Source organism: Mycteria americana, chromosome 3 (genome assembly GCF_035582795.1).
Source record: "Mycteria americana isolate JAX WOST 10 ecotype Jacksonville Zoo and Gardens chromosome 3, USCA_MyAme_1.0, whole genome shotgun sequence".
Classification (NCBI taxonomy): domain Eukaryota; kingdom Metazoa; phylum Chordata; class Aves; order Ciconiiformes; family Ciconiidae; genus Mycteria; species Mycteria americana.
Window position 1 is genome coordinate 110,347,240 of NC_134367.1, and position 19,897 is coordinate 110,367,136.

At 50.5% G+C, this 19,897-nt stretch overlaps 2 protein-coding genes across 2 annotated transcripts in view; both read left to right on the top strand.

Moving 5' to 3' along the window:
* Positions 1-19,897, top strand: part of XDH (xanthine dehydrogenase) — a 253,277-nt gene that overhangs the window by 207,073 nt on the left and 26,307 nt on the right. The window lies entirely within an intron of this gene.
* The window catches only part of GALNT14 (polypeptide N-acetylgalactosaminyltransferase 14), a 100,496-nt gene that overhangs the window by 45,042 nt on the left and 35,557 nt on the right, over positions 1-19,897 (top strand). Inside the window, exon 3 of the mRNA XM_075496547.1 lies at positions 15,208-15,306. Within this exon, the coding sequence (XP_075352662.1) occupies positions 15,208-15,306 (99 nt within the window). The remainder of the gene's footprint in view (positions 1-15,207; positions 15,307-19,897) is intronic.

Here is a 19,897-nt window from a genome sequence, read left to right on the forward strand (position 1 = left end):
GTGTTGCTATGTGGACCTATGTGAAGCCCAAAGTGCAATTTAGAGGATGCAAACTGGGAAGGTCCCATCTGGCCAAAGACTTCAGGGTGAGGTGTAGTTTGAGTAAGGGTGTGCACTGTGTCCCCCGGACTACCACGCACTAGTTATTTTGGCCTCCCAGCCCCTGTCAGACAGCTCTACCAACATCTCGTGGTTGTGATGGCCAGTTTGTTGCCATTTGCTCCTGGGCCGACCCTGGCTTTTGCGTGGGTAAACCTGACCCACCCATGACTATAGGTGGGCCAAAACCTGAGTCTTTCACTCGGAAGAGCTCAGTTCTGCACTTTGTAGGTTCAGTCCATCTGGAGTGCTTTACCACGCATAGTGGCATTTTGCGCTTGGTCTTCTGGGTGAATTTGAACTTGAAACTCCCAAGGAGGTCTGAGGAACAGGTATGTGATCAAAACCCCGAGAGATTGTTTGCAGGTAGCAGAGAGAACAGAGGAGTATCGAGATTTGCAATTGTTGGCAGCTAAGCAAGGAAAGCAAGACCGCTATTAATCAGAAACAGGCGCTTCATAAAATCATAGAATAATTTGGGTTGGAAGAGACAATAGGAGGTCTCTGATCCAGCCTCCTGCTCAAAGCGGGGTCAGCCACAAAATCAGCCTAGGTTTCTCTCTTCTTGCAGAAACCTCTGAGCCCTCCAGGGCTCCTGCCTCTCAGGCTTGGCCCAGCGTTTTGTAAGAGCTGACATAATTTACAAACCTTGATTGCAGCACACATAATTTGTAGTTCTTCTCCCCCAGCTGCCTGCGTTTGTGTATCAGGCTTTGAAGTTGCTTGAATAGCTGTTCTTGCATCACTTGCATTACCCGTATCTTTCCGATCTTGCAGACGCTATGGGCCTAATTCTCCAGTCGCTGATAGCGAGCGCATTTAAATGAGAGGAGGGGTAGGTGCACATTGAAGCATGCTTGCTAAAGCCTCCTGTCCTCGCTGCCTGGCATCTTTTCCAGGATTGATCATTACATCGGTAGCAAATCTGTGTTTCAAATCTGTGTACTGCTTTGCGGTTGCCCTCACGGAGGACTGCTGAGGTGACTGGAGACCTTCGTCCATGTGATTAACAAGTGAGTCTGTGCTGCTGCTTGGGTGGCATTGATATGGTTGGACTCGATGATCTTAAAGGTCTTTTCCAACCTATATGATTCTGTGATTCTGTGATTCTGTGATATGTTTGGTGTTCTCAGGTCATTCTTGGTGGGACAGCAGCGAGGGGAGTTCTCTCTTCTCCTCTTTAGGGGTTCATCACCTAAGAGCGAGGCACTTAACTACCGCACTCACGTATCTCTTCTGGCTTGACATTGCACGGCTTTGCAGTGGTGGGGTTGCTTAGACTCCAGCGCAGTCCCCACGGTGTTTCAATATCAGCTTTTCATGCTGCTTGGGCTCTGCAGCTGTTCTCATGCCCTGCTTTCCACTCTGCATCCTCTGCAGCGCATCCAGCGCGAGATGTGGTGGCCTTAGCACTGCAGCCATCCAAGACTGCCGTAAAGATGCAGTGTCCTCATGCCAGCTGGCCAGAGCCACATCAGCAAAGGAGAAAGCCCTAAAGGCTGGGCTGTAAGCAGCACCCTACGTTTTCCTGATGTTCCCATGCACTTCGTAGTCCCTGGTATTTCAGAATATGCTGTGCATGCAGAACTCCACATTTTTGTCCTTCACGTTTGTGTAAATCCAAAACCACTTCACTTCTTCCAGTAGAGAGGTTCTTGGTTTATATGCATTTCTCTGACAGAATAGGACCCATAATTTGAAGTGTTTCCTGCTAGGGATGCCTGAACTCGCTGGAAGACCGACCGTGACCGTCTGCTTTGCCTTTCCTCATAGAAGAGAGGCAGGTCCTGGCTAAATCCTGCCTAGACTGCAGGGCTGCGATCTGTCCAGACCTCTGCTCAGAGAACACTGGGGAGAAAATTGGGGGGAAAAAAAAAGTGATCCTGACTGCTCATTTCAAGCTGGAACTGAAACTCCTAAACTTTTCTCTTTTCTAAGGCTTGAGAAAACTTGGTCAGATACAAAAATCCCACTCCCACTCAGAGAAAAAAATCCCACGGAGTCTCCACTCCATGATGTTGCCTGAAAGCGGAGAAAAATATTCATTGGACCGTGTTAGTGCTGCAAAAAACCAGTGTTTCCAGTTCTCCTGCTTCTGCTGGAGTTGGCATCTTGCATAGGTGTGGGGACACCTGGTAAGAAGTCGGTAAGATGCCTTTTTCCGATAGCTGCACCTACTGCTTCTGGAGGGCTCACGCAGGAAGCGTGATGGGTCTGTCTGGGGACTCACTGGCTGCAAAATGGGCTGGAAATGCACAGTCCTAGGAAACGGCTGGTGTGTGTCCAAGTCCCCATCCTGGGAACGGCCGTGGCCACTCCAGTGCATGACAGCGTCTGTGATGTTTGCTGCCCCACGTTTGTTGTCTGGTGGCCCGTGGGACACCGTGGTGGAGGGCTTGAGGAGCAGGCCAGCTAGACCTGATGGCTTCTGAGACAGAGGCTGGTGGCTTCAGGGGACAAAACTTGATGAATGCAATGATCTTTTTAAAATACCTCTTTCTATTTAATGCCCTCTTCTGAAGCTTTTTGGTTTTTTAATTGGGGGGGGAGGGGGAGGAAGTAGTGATGAAAAGGGGCTGCATGAAATGGGATTATGGTGGACTTGAGGACTGAGAGAGGTTGCACCTCCCCTGAGGTGGCTGGCTGTGTCTGGGCTGGGGACTGTCCTTGGGCAACACTGCTGGCCAGACCATCATCCCAACATCCACTTGTCCCAAAGAGCCTGTTCTTCCTTCCTCAGATGTGATGGGGATTCTGCCGCAGTCCATGTTGGCTCTGCTGGTGCTTGTCGTGGGGGTTAGTGTCTTCCTCAGGCCCCACTGACATCTGAACCACCCTGTAGGACTTGCACAGACTTCTCTGGGGAGGAGAAAGGCTTCCAAGTGCCAAGGCTTCCAACCCAACCCCAGATTTTGCTCTGATGTCCACGGCAGCCTGCAACGCCGCTGTGCCCTCCGGCTCCTGGAGTCGGAGGTGGTGGGTCAGGTCAGCCAACAAGCAACTCCTAGGCAGAAATGGAGGGTAATGGTTACCGCCAGGCTACCTGTATCACAGTGAAAGGACTGCCACCCTGTTGGCTTCGGAGGTGTTATGTCTTCCTCACCCTGGCAGCGCAGTGGCTTCCCTCAGGTTTTCAGACCACCGCTCAACCGATCCCAGGTTGCGAAACGTGCCCTGGAGTCACGGGCTCTGGATGTTTGCGACCACCAAGCGGGGCAGGATCTGAAGCGCCATGAGATGCCGCGGTTTTGTATCTCGAGGGGCTGCCTAGAGAAAGGCAGGCTGAGGGGCTTCAATGAAAAATGGTACGGGGAAGGGATGCTGGGGCAGGGGCGGGGGGAGGCTGGTGTTTCTTCAGGAGCAGGGTTGGTTGTGTCTCGATCACAGATGCTGTAGGGAAATGGCAAGCATGATGGTGCTTATTCTGCAGCAGTGGATTTGCAGTCCTGTTCCTCCCCCTCCTTTTCTTTTTCTTGAGTGAGAAGGATGAGGGTGGCTCTTGGGAAGGAGTTGAGGAGTGAGCTAGACTGTATGCGGAGCCGATGGAAATGTATAGGCGGGTGTTTTGAATGCAGGAGGATGTGTCAGTTAAGTGGCTGTGTTATTCTTTTTTTTTTTTTTTTTTTCTGGAGGGCAAAGCTAGTTATATCTGAAAGAGCTGTGCTAGGAATGTGAGTTATGGCACTTGTCTCCACAGCAAACAGAAACGATTCCTGAGCTGTGTTCTCGGCTAAAAGGTGTCTGCAGGGCAAAGGGGATCGGCAGCACGGGTACCGGGGGAGCCCATAGAACCTCGGTGTCTCGGAGCCCGGCTCCGGGCAGCAAGGGTGACTCTGGACTGTTCCAGCAAACACCATGGTGTAACATTAGATTTCCTACGTGCTGTGTTTTGTTTCTCCAAGTTGTCCCTTGTCCCAGCCCCACAGTGCCTCGCTGGGTAGGAGGAACGTCCGGATGGGACAAGCGTCCTTCCGAGAAGAGTCCAAGGAGCTCACTCAGGAGCAGGCACAGCCTCCATCTGAGCTGTCTCTTCCCTGGAGCAGAACACCTTTATTTTGTTTGGACTGATGTTTTGCTTGCCAAAAATTGCTGTTTCAGAGTGAAAAAAAAAAAGCTGAAAGCAGTTTCTCCCCCCTCTCCAAGTGATAGATTTCCTTCACCTAAGTTATTTTGGTTTTGTTTCCCTGTGAGACAGTTTTGATTTCATTTTGGAAATTCCCCACCCACCCGTCCATTGCGTTTTGCCAAGAAAAACACATGCACAAAATAGTTCTGGGTCTATCTGAAATGACTCTTCCCTCGTCCTTTTCTAGTTTCTCCATTTACGCTGCTTGCATCCCAGCCCTGTCCTTAGCAGCCTCATGGAGAGATGTTTTGTGCTGTAGCCCCCGATGAGGACTGCTGTGCAAGCGCTGGGGGACGTTCTTCTCCGCAGTCCCTGTGGGAATTTGCTTCAGCGGTCGGTTCCCCCCGTGAGAACAGGTTTGTCGTTGGGATGGAAGAGTTGGGGGAGCCCTTGGGGTTTCCCCTCTTGTTATGCAGACCGGAGCATTGGAGCAACGAGGGAGGACGCTGCCCCAGAGCTGGCATCGGTGGCGGTGCCTGGGGAGAAGGGGCTTGGACTGGTGCTCCGGTGCCGGAGCCGTGAAGCTCTTGACTGAGTTGTAGAAAGCATCCCTTGTACCTGAAGGTGTAGACTAGGACAAGCAGAATACGTACAGCCTTTGGAGCAGGGTTTTGCCTCTGTTAATATTCTACGGCAGGTTAGTTTGTGTTGAGAAGTAACCGCTGGTTAGATGTACTGTTAGCCCAGGGTTGAGATGCTGTCTATCCATCAATACCACGTGTCTCTCTCCAGCCTCCAGTCTCTGGCTCAGTCCCTTGGGAAACAGCAGAGCTAGTACTGCCAGGGCTAATTATTCCTCAAGACAGAAGACATGTGATAAAATATTAACCTTTTTCAAAAACAGAGCCCCAGTTAATTAGCTCCACTTCTGCAACACACTCACCCGGCGATAAAAGCTCATTCCCCAGATATCTGTCTGTGGCACGGTGATCTTTCTGCGTGTCCCTGTCATGATGGGGGACAGGGATGGGGGAGAGCTGGGAATTTAATAAAAGACAGTGACCTGCCAGTCGCGGTGCCCTGAGGATGAACTGCTCCATTTCAAGGTGAGCGGCATCCGGGCATGGGCACCGCTGCTTTCCTTCGAGAGGCTGGAGATGGAGATGGAGATGGAGTGGGTGGTGGGATCCACTCCGCTCCCTATGCCTGGGTTATGTTGGTGTTGTCAGTGCGACATCTCTGGAGCCTGACTTTGGGGGCTGTGCGGGTGGACAGGGCTTGGTAGAGCTGAGTGAATAACTGTGTTTCAGTTCTTTGGTTATTTAAGAAAAAGAAAAGCCATGAGTTAGCAATTTCAGGATAAACCAAAAGCAAAATTCTCAGTGAATCTAAAAGTAAAAATACAGGAAAACTTAAGGCCACAGAGATCTGTTTTTCTCATCCTGAAAAGGCAAAAATTTCATTTAGATCTCAAACGTTTTTGAGACTTCTAGTCGTCTAAAAATGACAGGCTGTATTTAAAAGCAAGTCATTTTGAGTATCAGATGAAAAGTAGAGGTTGGACTCCTCTGGAACAAGTGATGTGCTGGAGCGGAAGCGATGCCACAACGCGCATCGGCGGCTGCAGGAACGCCGGTGGGAGGATGCGGTATCGCTGCAGCGGCTGCTGCGCCGCGGGAGGGCTGCTTCCCGCTGGAGGGAGGGATGGGGGTCTCTGATAGACCAGGAGTGACCGCAGCCCCAGCTGAGGCCCTCAGGATGAGTGTGCCAACACCAGTCAATCCTTGGAGGCATTGGGTCTCCTCTTTAAACTCCACGTGCTTCCTTCCCTGCAAGGGACAGAGAGGATCCTGGGGTTTTTATAGGGAAGAGAAAGCCTTGCTTGTCTTGGTGCCCACCATGGAGAGCGATGCGGCGTCCTCCTGAACCATACCGGGGTCTGCTGATGACTTCGTGATGGACATTGCTTCATCACCAAGTACTTTGGCATTCCCGGGGTGCCATTGATAACTCTCTGCTAGAGCCGTCCTCTGCCTTTGACTGCTCTAACATATTGACCACTTGTCTTACAGTTATTACGTGCCATCGATTACTTTGATAACTTGCTCCAAGTAATTCTGACAGAATGAAGTTGTTTGTTTAACTTTCATGCTTGTCTCGGTATTTCTATTGACCCAATATGTTTGCGTAGGCTGAAATCGAAGTCGAGTATTAGTAAGCAATGGAACTAATTCTCTGAGGCTCACTACTATTGATAATTAAGGCCATGAGACAGTTTCTTCCATCAAACTCTTGTTTGTTTGGTTTTTTTTCAGCTACCCAGTGCCTTAAAGTCCTACTCCATCAACTGTAGCAAAAGGGTGATCACAGGCAATGTTTCATGGCCATTTGCGTGGATTTTTGCTGTAAGCGCTGCAGATTCCTGTGTGCTTAAAGTGTTTTTGAGCTGTCACAGCGTGGAGTTGGGTTTGTGCTTCTCCAGTTATGACTAAGGAGGTGGTGTGGGGATGGGGACTTTCTCTGCTTTGATTTGCTATGTGGTGCCAGGAAGCTCTGGTCAGAAAGCATCCTCCCCAGTGAATCTTTCCATCAGTGGTTCTGACCCTCTGAAATGTAATTTCAGGTTGTCCTGGCTTCTAAAGATCTTTAATAAAGGATTGGTGGCTTTCCAGGAAGGTGCAAGGTGCCAGATTTTGCTTTTACTTTCACCAAGTGAAAACCTTTGATGTCAGCTCTGGTATTGCAGTAAAACTGGCATCAGAAATTTGGCCACAATTTAAAATTCTACTGAAAACAAAGAAGGTGGGGGTTTTTTTTGTTTTCTTTTTTTCACTTTTGTTGGCTCCTTTTTTCTTTTTTGCCTCAGTTCTGAGGAAGGAAGGGTGGGGAGAGTCAAGCAGTAAGACAGACCCTGAGTCTGTGTGGAGGGCCCTAGAAGTCTGAATTATTCATGAGCTGCTTTGAAAATCAAGACACACAATCTGGTTTATCTTGTTTTTAAATGCAGCCGTGCTATTCTCTCCTTCCTTTTCAGTAGGTTCTTTTTTTTTCCCCTTCCCTTTTCCAAAGACAAAAATCCAGCGAATTATTAATAAATTATAAATGCATCATCTCGTCAGTTTTGAGGTTTGCAGGCAGCAGCACGTCATGTGCACAGAAGGTTATTTTTGCCTTCTTACGTTTCCCCCTTTCTTCGAATTTAGCCGTTTGATTAATTTTTTAGATACCTATCTTGCAGGGAAAAGAAGGAAAGAAAGAGACCGAAAGAGTCAGTGAGTTAGAGGAAATACTAATTGTGCCCTAGCCAAATATAGCACTGTTTCAACTTCCAGAAGCTGTGTCGTAAAATGTCCTTCTAGGTCAACCCAAGACAGCTGGGCTTCTCAGGTCAACCCGCAGTTGGGTTGAACCCGGGTTCCCATTTGCAGGTCCCTGCCCTGGTCGGCAGCGTGCGTGGTGGTCCCCTGCCAAGGCTTGGAGCTGCTTGCCTTCAGGCAAGCACTAGCTGTGATCATCATATTCATGGTAGCACATTGACTTCAGAAGAACACAGAGGCTGAGAAGACCTCTTTCATCAGCGGCTGCATCTTCTCCTGCCCTCGGGACGGCTCTTCTCTTTTGCCCGTTTTCTAGTGTTTTGCGGTAGCATGTGCTGCGGAGGGGAGAGGTGGGGACTTGGACAGGTTCCTCTGGGAGTCTAATCTACAGCCAGAACTGGTTCAGTGCCCTGGCAGTGTTTTCCTGATGGTCTTCCTTACAGTTGTATCCAATTACGTCTAGTTAAAGCCTGCTAAATAATTCCTTGTCAGCTCTGATGCTAACCACCATTCAATATTTGTTGCAGATGTGCCTCCTCACCCCCACTCAAGCCCTTGCACACCCCCAAGTTCTCTGCTCAACCGGGGATTCCTCACTTCAGATCACCCCCGTTTCTTCTGCCCCAGCAGCCACTGAGGCTGTTGCACGCCACCCTGGGGATTTTTCGGTCCCTTTTTGGGAATGCAAACCTGAGGCGCATGCCAGTCCGGCACAGAGAAATCCTACCGACCTTTCTGAAAGGTATTTTTTCACTTCGGCAAGCCAAACTTGAGCTGGCGTTCCCTGCAATCACGTGGCATCACCGGCTGACATCTGACTCCTCATCCCTTCTTCTTTCCTTTTGGCACAGCTGCTTTCCAGAGTCCTCCACCTTCCAGCTGGTTTTTCAGCCTGTCTTTGCTCTAGGCCTTTGGTGTTTTGGTAGCACCAACCCGCTCATGGTCATGGCCAGCCCGAGGTGGACCTGCAGGACCAGGGTAGATGCAAAAGAGTCTGTAGCTGGTGGTAATCCCCGCAGCCACTGCTCTTCCTATCGTGCTACAAAGGTCGCATATGTGCTCTGAGCAGCAACGTTCATGCTCAAATTGCGGTGTGTCCTGGTGGAGCGGTCAGCATCAAAGCTCTTGGCTTTATGGAGGAAACCCCAGAGCTTTCTCAGTAGGTCTTTGTCCCAGATCCAACCCCAAGTGCAAGATGCAAGCAGCCTGCTCGCTGCTAGCAGCCGTCCCCCGGCACGGCCCCGGGTGCCAGCCAGCGCACGCGGTGCATGGTGGTGCTGGAGTTGTGCAGCAAGGCAGACCACGGTCAGCCCTCCGTTTGGCAGCCTCATCCTGATTGAGGGGGTGCAAAGCATACCCATAGAAGGAGGAGGAGGTGCTGGCATATCTTGGGAAGACAAAGTAGGATTTTGAAGGTCTCTCAAAGCTGAGTGACAAAATATTTTGAGGTAACGTGCAGGAAGGATGGCTTGGGGAGAGCCAAGAAGAACCGAGGGTGGTGACAGGAGGTGAATGTCATGAAGAAGGCCTCTGACCCCTCTGTGTGCTCCGGACATGCAAATACTGAATTGTCGTATCCCATTTATACTGTTGTATGAGACTGACGCGTTGACTGTAATGTAAACAGCGCTTCTTGGATTTTCCATCTCTGGAGGGCATGAAATAATGACTTTTTGAAAGGTGCTCTGCAGTCAGGCACAAGTCACTGGGCTTAATGCATGGATAACCGAGAAATGCACAGATAACTGGGAAAAATGCCAGAGACCGTGTTACCCAGAGCTCAGGTGAGACAGTGCACGGTCCTGTCCAGCAGTAAGCTCTATGAACTCCTTAGCTTCCATACGAGTTGGCATATACATTGCTATATAGCTCTAAATCGCCACGTGTCCAGAGTCCCTATTTTTACAGTATTTTTGTGGACGTCGCCTGTAATTTTGCTTCAGCTCCAAGATGGGGTTTAGGCACAATGATTTCCCACTGGCTGGGGGCTATGCCACCCTGAGAGGTTGTCCTGAGAGTTATGACCAAGGTGCCTGCAGGTCCTGCCATCCCTGCAGGCGTGCGGAGCCCGGGCACGTTTGCTACTAGCTGGGGCTCTAATCTCTTCCTTCCCACCGGTGACTGTTTGCTTGCCTATGGAGGGTGGCTTCCTTGCTCCCTAGGGCAGTAATTTTCATTTTCCTCTGAGGGAGGAATTTTTCACACCTGGTTGGTTGTCAAGACTTGCTCCAGTTTCCTCTGGGGTCCTGGAGGGAGGAATCGCAGTGACTACACCAAGGACGCCCAGCCGCAATAGTTAGGTGAAGCAGCTCAACCCAGAGAGGGCTGAGCTGGTCTACATGATAAGAAAGAAAAATGATAAAAGAAAGCTCTCCTTGTTTTTCTTTCCTGAACTGCCACCCATTTCCAGAAGCAGATTGGCTCCTGTCGCTTTGGTAAGGTACAGACATGTTTTCAGCATCTCTGGTCTTTCTTCTCTGTTTTCCCTGCCGCTCTGTCTCTCCGGCTGGGTCTGGGGTGACAGCAAGGTCCCTGGGAGGTAGTCGTTGACTGACTGGTGTGTCGCCTGAGCAAGGCTGTAGAGGCTTCTCCCAGGCATGGATGACTTGGTCCAGCCCAAGGCCAGGCTGGAGCAGAGGCTTGCTCCGGTCCTGACTGGCTGAGTCCCTTCAAAGGCATGCACCAGGCTGCCAAGATCTCTTCTTCCAGCATGGATGTGAGCTGAGAGCTTTGACATTAGTATTAACTCTTCCTCAAAGTTGCTGTGGAGATTTGTGTAATTTAGTTCGCTTTTTCTGTGGGCTAAAAGGACTTGTTATGTTTTTCCCCTTTCTCCACCAACAACAACTCTGCTTCTGGTGGAGCGTCCAAGTCTATAACATGCAGCTCATGGTAGTTGCTCTGCTGTGACATGACTCTTGCATGTGTCTTCACTCAAGCTCAAGAGAGTCATCAAGCTTGGAGAGCTAGTCAGACTCGAGGAATGTCATCTGAAACGCAGTGAGCTTGTAGGTTTGTCCATTGGTGGTGGTGTGGTGGTGTGAACCCATACTATTTCTGATGGCAGGTCCCTGTCCTCTGGGTTGATGTGAGAGGGAGAGCCCTGTGAGTGCAGTGTGGAGGCAAACCCAAATACTCTTGGTTTAGATGTGTGGTGACGAGACTGCTCTCCCATGTGTTTCCAAGGAGAAGAGAGGAGCCAGGAGGGAGTTGAAAGATGGTGTAGCTCTGCCTGATGCGGCTGGCTGTTCGAAATAAATATGCAGAGAGCGCTTTGGAAGTGGTGAGCTGTGTTGAGGGAGAGTTCAGACTTCATGGAAAACGATAAAATTCAAAGCAGAGCTGTTGGCAAGCGATGGCCATCGAAGCAGAAAAGAGAAACGAGCAGAAGCCTGGCAGGGGAAGCTGGGGGAGGGGGTGAGGATAATCATCTCTTGAAGGAAGTTAACAACGCACCGGAGAGGGTGAGCATGAGAGGTGGGTTTCAGGAGACACGGCACGGCTCTGTGGGCACGTGCTGGCAGATGTCAAGGAGAAAACACACTCTGGATGAGCCCAGGGGTGGACCAGGAGGGGCTGAGGAACAGGGCCCATCTCTGTTCCCACCGTTAGTCTTTACCGTTGTGCTGCGTAGCAGTGTTTCCAAGGTGGGCTTTGGTTTGGTGAGGGGCACTATGAGTTAAGCCTGCCATTTTAAACATAAAACGGGTTGAAATGCCTTGGGAATGGGCGTGCATTGCCCCATCAGGAGGACCTCTAGGGATGCAGGGGCGGCTGTGTGCAGAGGCCACCAGGGTGCGATACCCCGTTGCTCACCAGGAGCACAAGGGTCGAAGCGACCCAAGAGAAAAGTCTTCGGAGCGAGGGACTTAGGGAGGCCTGTGAGGAACACTGGAGCGTCCAAAGTTTGGGACTTCGCGGGAGGGCTTTGCGATTCCTGCGATGAGTGCGGAGTCGTGGCTGTCTGCTCCCTGTCCCTGCAAACGAGCGTGCCGTAATTTATTCCTGAGCTGTTAACGGCACATTGGGAACACAGAGGTGGGATGTGCTGCTCCTTCCACCCTGAAGGAAGTATGGCGAGTAGCCAGTCCGGGCTGGGATTTTCCGAGGGTGATTCCTAAGGTGTCTGCAGCCAGAATGCCCCTTTCATAACTTCCTGAAATTATTTCAAATTTGAATGGAAAATAACCTTAAAACAGAAAAGTGAAACTTCCCATCAATTGAAAGTTTGGCTTCTGGGTTTGCAGGAGGAAATAATAATTGTTTCTCCGGCTGGATGCTCTCTCTGGGGTTTTTAGGGCAGGCCAGCCTAGCTTCTGTCTTCTTTGGCCCCCCAGGTGCTGTGAGCTGGTGGAGCAGCGCATGTTGAGGCGGTTCAGCCTGGCAGCATCCCTGCTAGCACTTGCTGTGCTGAGATTGCTCCCCAGTCCTGCTGCAAGGTTTCAAAGCATGAAACTTTAAATGACTTCAGCCAGTGGGTTTCAACACACTGCAAACATAAGCAATGCAGTTATTACTTTTTTTTTTTAACTTTTTTTTTTTTTTGGGGGGAACAATCTAAAAAAAAAAACAACCCTCAAACTTTCATTGGTTTCCTGAAAATGTTGTGGGTGTTGTTTTTGTTTTTGTTTTTTTTCTTGTTGGCAATTGGGTGACCCATGAAATACCATAAGCAGCACAAAACGTTTATCCAGTGACAGCCTGAGGTAGCACAGGCAGCTCTTAGCGGGTTTATTTTCATTATTACAGCAATTTTAGGGCTGCATGCTGCAATTTTCACTTGCAGTGAGGTATTAAATTGAAATTACCCCAGATGTAATTGTCACACAAAATAATCCTGGACATGCTGGATTTAATGCTTTTCCAAGCTGTGGTTTTTATTACCCAAACAAGTGCCAAAAAAACACTTGTAGTCAACAGCTTCAACTGAAATCTGCCTTCTGAGGAGCCAGGGTGTTTAGCTGCAGTCACATTGGGGCGGGGGGAGGAAAAAAAAAAGGGACCAACTGGAGGAAAGTTTGGGAGGGGTCCTGAAGGAAGGGCCCAGGGGTAAAATCCTGGGCAAGGGCAGAGTCAGGGCCACAGAGGGACCCCGGAGCAGCCCCGGCAGATGCAGCAGCTCAGCCTGACCCTTTGTGGGCTGGTTTTTGGGGAGGCGAGTCCCACCTGCGGTGCAGTGCTGGTCGCAGAGGCGAAGCGAGGCTGGGGGTGCTGCCAGGTCCCTGCCCGCTCCGTGGCGGCGGTGCGGCCATCGGTCCCGTCTTCGGGATGCGATGAGCCTCGTTAGACAGAAGTCGGGGGTGAGTCACAGCGCCAGCGACCAAGCTCTGGAGGTGCTCACGTACGATGTTTCAGTGTTTTCCTCATGCGTGTTGCGTAAATTAGGCTTGTCGGGTGCGTAGACATCTGGAGTTTTAAAATCAAGTTGTTGCCACGCACGAGGAGCCTTCGTCACGGCGTTGGCAGGCTCAGCCAGCGTGCAATATCCCCGGCATGCCCACCGGTGGGTGATACAGCACGCATCCGCCGCGGCTTTGTTTATTAGCTTCTTAACTATTGTAATAACAGAAGTATCGATGACTTTGTATTTTCCAGCCTTTCATTCTTTTCCAGAAATAGCTTCCCTTGTTTGCTCCACGCAGCCCCTCCTGGTGCCGCGCTGGAAGCGGGTGGAAGGACACGCATCTGGGAGCGGTTAGGGATAATGGTGTACAAATAGCTCAGGGAGAGCAATCGTCGTAGTCTGTCCCCGCAGCTCTGCAAAGCGAGCGAGAGCTGAGCCCGAGCGTGGCAAACCAGGCGCCCAGCAGCAGCTTCTTCCTCATCGTATCAGGCTGGGAAAGCTCAGTTGGAGTCGGTTACTGGGTGATGCAAGGGGCCACAGTGACCCAGTCGAGCAGCTCGGGGCATGACCTGGTGCTGTTTAGTAATTCAGAAACCCTCTGCTTTTAGCATCCCTGAGATGTAACTTTGATGAATGAGGGTGTTGTTGCACAGGGCAATGTCACTGAATTTTCTCCTGCATGCGGAGTGGCCGTGCAACTTTAGTGTCCTTTGAGAGGATGGACCTAGAATTAGAATTGATTGAATGATGAATTTTGGGGGCTGGTGACTGTGCTGAAAGAACAGGGTAGTAATGAGAAATCTACTTTGGTCAAGTTGAGGCAGGATTTAGGAAAGGTTTTGATGAGAGAAGGCAGCAACTGATTTAGTGTGAGCTTGCAAATATTTTGTCCCACCCAAAATGTCTTTTTTTTTTTTTTTTCTTATCTTTGGAATTATTTCACCTGTTGCGCATTCTTTTTTCCTTTCATTTAGGTCACTTCGTAAAGAATCAGAAATGCAATTTCAAAATGAAAAGGTGAAAAACCTCATTAAAAATACTATCTCAAGCATTTTGGCATTTCTGAGGTGCAACATGCCGCGCTGATAGCGTAAACTAGCAATATTTGGGTACCGTTACTTGCTTTCTCCTTCCCGTCCCCACCTGAATTTTTCCATCTGTTTTTACTTCACCTTGCAGATACCACGGTCCAGAGCTTTGGGGGAGCAACATGATGGTTTCTTGAAAGAGTGGTTGCTCAGTTCTCTTTCCGGCTTCATTTGAGGATGGCAGTGGTAGCGCCTGGGCAGTGACACAAGATGGGAAGGGGCATGATGGCTGTGATGGGGAGCTCCTCAGGAGGGCACACTGCTGTGTCATCAAGGTCATCACAAGGGCGGACAGGGACCTGGAAAGAGCAGCACAGATGTAGGAGGTGTATCTGGATTTCCTGAGCTAGGAATATGTTGGTGTCGGTCTATAAAAGTCACAAATTTCGTCAGCTAAAGGTCAAAGTAATTACAGAGTCTACGATATTTCCTTCTGGGAAGGAGGCAGCAGGGGCTGTGGTTGTAGTTGTGGGTTTTCACCTTCCGCAGGCTGGCTTGGAAAGTGTTACATCCCAGTCTCCCCTGTAGTCAGGTTATGCCGTTGAGGCAGAATGAATAAGGAAACAATCAATTTAGAAACAAGACGTGGCTTACCTTGCAGACGGCCGGTGGAAGGTGCAGCCTCGGGAGGTGGGAGTGAGGCGATGCTCTTGTCTCTGCTGGTGCCACCAGCCGGGTGGGTGCGAGAGCGCTCGGGCCCCTGCCTCGGTTTAAGAAAGAAAAAAACCTCAGCACGATAACCCAGTACTTCTGGGATGACACCGAAAGCCCCGTGAGGCTCACGGAGCCACCGAGGCGGCGTCAGACTTGCAGCTGGCCTTCTGCAAGCACCTCGCCTGTGCCTTGCCTTTGGTGTGACGGACCCGTTTCTGATCCCTTCGCGCTAACGTCCGCGAGGGCTATCTTTGCTGAAGGTGGCGTTGCCCTAACTAATACAAAAAGGGAGGACCTTTGTCTTCCCACTACCTGTGGTGGGGGAGGCTGGTGGTGCCAGGAGGGTGTGCTAGCTGGGAAGCAGTGGTTAGAGAAAAGGGCTGCAAGCTGGGTGCACTCCTTTCTCATCCCTTCCTATTAGTGACAGTTAAGCTCTTTTTGCCGCTTTAATCCTCAGTGACTTACTTGGCTGTTTCTGGACTCCTTCAGAAAGGATTCACACAGAAAAACTCTTACTTTTTCTTTTAATAGTGGCTGGAGGACCATCTGCTGATGGACTCTGCTGCCTGCGTTAATGAAGCGAGCTCCCCCTTTGAATTCCAGCTCCTGAAGGGCCTTTTCCTCTTCCTCCCTCCCCAGGTGTACGACTGTGCACTATCGCCAGGACCTCCCGCCAACCAGCGTCATCATCACCTTCCACAACGAGGCCAGGTCAACCCTGCTAAGGACGATTCGGAGGTAAGAGCTCCCAGTCTGCTTTTAAAAAAGGGTGAGCGGGCTAGAGGTTTTCGTGAGTAAAGGCAGAATCTGTTTGCACTCACCGCAGCAATGGGACCAGACCTACCAGCTACGGTCTCAAATGATTACCGGGAGAAATTAGCATGAAAGCTGGTCTCTGAGAAGTAGGTTTTACAGTGGGACGCTCAGGAAAGTAAGTAGCTGTGCTTCCTTTGCCGGGTCTAGCACGGGACGCTCTTGAGGGAGCAGCAGAAGATGAGACGGTCTGGGATAAGAGGTTTTATATCCAGCTGGGTATCAGTGCTCAGCTGTATTTTGTCCCAGTGCTCTAGGGACAGCTATTATTCTGCAGATGTCTGCTCCGGTACTGCTGTTTGAGCTTCTCCAGTGACCCACTGAGTGCCAGAAAGGCTTGCTAATTGAGAAACTCTAATGGTGCCCACGCAGACTAGGTTTTCAAGGACGGTTTCTGTACTCCTCTGGATACACGGTGGAGCGCTCTGGGCACGTGGCCATTCCTTCATTTGTCGGTTTGTTCTTGGCTGTGTGTTGCTGTAGCGGATAGACTAAAGGCTTCATTTTCACCGCAGGTTTTTGAAATCAGCGTTTCATCCCAATGTGTGCCTTGCAAGTTCTCTTGAGGGAAGGTTTAGTGAGGCGTGTCCACCACACCTTCGAGGGGTCTATCTCCAGGTCTTGGCTGGTGCGTTCCTCTGTAGCGAGCTTGGGTGTGCTCTGCTCTGGGCCAGTAATAAGTGCTTTGCAGGTGTGTTTCATGCCCACATAACGAAGGTTTGTGCCCTGCTGCAAGCTTGTCAGTTAAACCCTGGCATCCCCAGGGACCCCTCGCCATCATCAGGACTGGTCAGACTGGGGTTGCTGGCTGGGGGGAAACTTCAGCTGTGCCCTGTTCACCATCACGTCCTCGCTGGGCTCTTCTCTGAAAACGGCGTCCTTCTTCAGGTGAACGCACCCAGTGCCACAAGTGAGTTTGACAGTCCTGAAATTGAATTCCTCCTTTGCTTTATGGTTTCATGCCCAATCCCATCTCACTTAATGATCTATCACTGCTTTCTCTCTCTAGGGTGTGTGGATTTCGGGTGTGCGTAGTACTGACACTTGGTGCTGTGTACCACCTCCTTGATCCTGGACCTTCTCTTTTGTCTTTACGGTGCCTTGCATAGTTTTACCATTCTCCAGAACCCATTGTAACAGAGATGGCAAGGCAAAGCCAAGTGCGATACTCTAGCCCCTGAGATATAGGATGCTTATAACATGTAAAGTGCAGGGATGGACTTTAATCTCATTTCTCCCCATAACTCAGCACTTGACCGTCCTGGCAGGTACGATCATGAGTGATGTGGTCACATAAGAGATGTTAGACCCATGATATGGCTCTTATGCTTGGATCCCCCACATCTGGTTTCGTTAGAGAACTGTTCATTGCAATGATGGTTAGAAATACAGGTAGTTTGAAATTTTCCTTCTTCCTCTAGGATATTGTCCTCTGAAGTTTCTGATTTCCAGCTATAAAAAGACTTCTTTCCTTGTTCCTCTTCTTTTCTTTGCTTGACTTGATTAGTTGGCTTTACTGCCTTCCTTACCTGGTTGCATGTGATTTCCACCACAGCTTTGCCCCCGCGCACTGCTCCTCCCTGCTCACTTGCCCCGGTGATTCCAGTGCTCGTGTTTTGTCTGTGGGGAGGTTTTCCTCAGCTCTGGAGCCCCTTCTGAGCCCTCTTTCCTATAGGCTGATCTCCAAATGGTGCCAGAGCCCTGCGGAGCGTCCCACTGAGCGGCACCGCAGAGGCAAGCCTGTGCAGTGAGGAATCGAGATGACAGCCTTGGGTCCCCATCTCCCCTGCCTCTCCCTGGGCTGAGATCCTGAGCTGACCCTCCTTTTTCTGGTCCCCATGGTTTGGAGGTGGCCTCCTGGCATCAGGGTTCACCATTTTCCTCCTGGATGCAGTACTTAGAGGCTTGCTTTGATCCAAGCGGCCCTAGGGGTGTCGGCCCTTGGTGGCAACTCGTGCTGGTGACATGGCTCCTGCTCTGCTCCTCTCCGGCCATGGTTGTACACGTATTGCCATCTCCCTGCCTGTTTTTGGACCCAGCTGAGAGCTCATCTGCCTCTTCAGCCTCTGTAGGTTAATTTGCTGTGCCTTCCGACTGCTCTGTTTTTTTCCCTCTTGCTCGGGAAATGCTTAGTTTAATTAGATCTTCCAGATAACTCCATCCCACAGTGGCTGTAACAACATGGATCATTTTCCATGGCCATTCAAAACAAACTCTGTCCTCCTGACACTGCTTTGTGCCTTTTGGAGCAGTCTGCGGCCAAGTGTTTCCAAGTGCTTTGAGCACGACAGTGAGTAAAATGGACACCTCTTCTACCCTGTTGTCCCCAGTACATCTCCATGGTGCACTTGGTATAACCCGGTTGGCAGATGGACAGACTGAGGAACAGAGAGGTGATTTATCTGTGGCTGAGGGAAGATTTTGGGTTGCAAACCTGGTTTCCTGAGTTCCAGCAAGTTGCGTTTTCCAGCCTCATTGCAAAATGAATGTTCTCAGTTAACCACCATGGCAGGAGCAAGAAACAGGGCAAAGGGACAGTGCTTGGCTTGTCCAAAGCCATGGGGCGATGGGGCACCAGCCCCCCAAAGGGAGCACTTCTTACAGGACCCCATGTAAACGCGGAGGGGTGGCAAATGCTGGGGAAGGTACCCTATAACAGAGGAGGAAATCAGCTTGCAGAAGGGACCACGTACATGACGAGCAGGAGGGATTTTGCTATTCTAGGAGCAGCTTTTCCTAGGTGCTGGAGAGCTTTAATGCTCCCCGAGCGCTGAGGCTGAGCTGTATTGCAGGCTCAACGGGGGGCGTTCGGCTCTCGGTGAGGATGCGAATGCTCTGACCCGTGAAGCGGAGGCACCGGTACGTGGCCTCCGCAGCACCCCTTACGCAAGTCACGTTGTGAGCGTTGGCGACAGTTCGTTTATGAACAATTTGCATCGTCAGAGCTATTGAGAAAAGCTAGTGGACTGTGTTGAGTAATGAATTAATTTAAAAGTTCCACAATCTTTTCTCTGACCATTTGCCAGCTGGAAGAAAAGGAGGAAAAAAAAAAAAAAAAAAAAGAAAAGCTACATTAATCGAATGCCCAAATCTCTGCAAATGATGTAGTCAGTGTTTATAAATGCATATGTAACTATGCTTGTGAATACGTACAAGTGTCCAGGTAGTAGGGGATGGGTGTTGTGAGAAAGGGAAATAGAAAAGGGGAGAAGAGGCCAGAAAGGAGGAGATGGTGAATAGCAAAGTAGCTCTTGAGATTTTTTTTTTTTTTTTTTTTTTACTGTGCAGATAGTGAAGAAACTGCCGTTGGGTTGTCGTTTCAGCCACTCACTTTTCGAATGACCTTGGGAAAGTTCCTTATCCCCCCGTGGTTTGGTTTCACGTATTTCAAGCTCCAAGGCTCGGTGCATTAAAGATGGTGACAGTCTCCAACAGTACAGGGATGGGACCGTGTCAGTAAACCCAAGGAGGGAAGGCAGAAGCAAGGGAGAGAATATGCAATACAGAGGCTTTTTTTAAAATACAATTTCTTCTTTCCTTGCTTTCCATCCTGTGCTAGCCTGGATTTAGGAAGGGAATCCAGCTCATTGCCCTTTTTTTAAATACAATTTCTTCTTTCCTTACTTTCCATCCTGTGCTAGCCTGGATTTAGGAAGGGAATCCAGCTCATTGCCCTTTTTTTAAATACAATTTCTTCTTTCCTTGCTTTCCATCCTGTGCTAGCCTGGATTTAGGAAGGGAATCCAGCTCATTGCCCTTTTTTTAAATACAATTTCTTCTTTCCTTGCTTTCCATCCTGTGCTAGCCTGGATTTAGGAAGGGAATCCAGCTCATTGCCCAGCTCTTAGCTGCCCAGCTCCTCCAGAGGGAGAGCTTAAGGCTGTCCCAAGGCCATAGCAGTCACTGGAGGAGAAGGAGCAGCGTGGCCGGGAAAGATGTGCTCCTCACCACCTGGGGCCAGGCTGGGTGCTGGGGCTCTCGACAGCGATGGGTAATAGTGCCTCCCCATCGTGTAATCCCGTGTGGTTAGGGGGATCTACTCCATGCCTTGCTTATGAGAATACCCTCCTCTTTCCCTCCCGTCCCTCCTCCGCAGGCATCGGCACGCTCGCGTGCCGAGATGCGGCCGCTGCTGGGTGGGCAGTCGTGCGTTCAGGGCTCGATGCGGTGTCTGCCGAGGGCTGCAGGGAGCGAGGCTTGGTGCGTGCCCCATCCCTGGGAGCATCCCGGGGAGCGGTGGGGAGAGAAACGCTGCCTGCCCTGGAGGCAGGGCTGGGGGAGGCAGAACTGCCCGCAGCCTGGGGCGATGCTCCGCTCCCAGACCACCAGAGACCATCACGCTGTGACTTTCTCCAGCAAGGCAATTTTGGGAGCTTGGTGGCCGGGCAGCGCTGGCGCAGGCTGGGTAGGAGAGGAGCGTAGGAGGCTGTCATGCCGGCAGCCTGCCGGGCAGAGGGTGAAACAGTCCCGTTTACTCCGCCGAGTGGTCTTTATTTATTTATTCTTCAAACTTGGA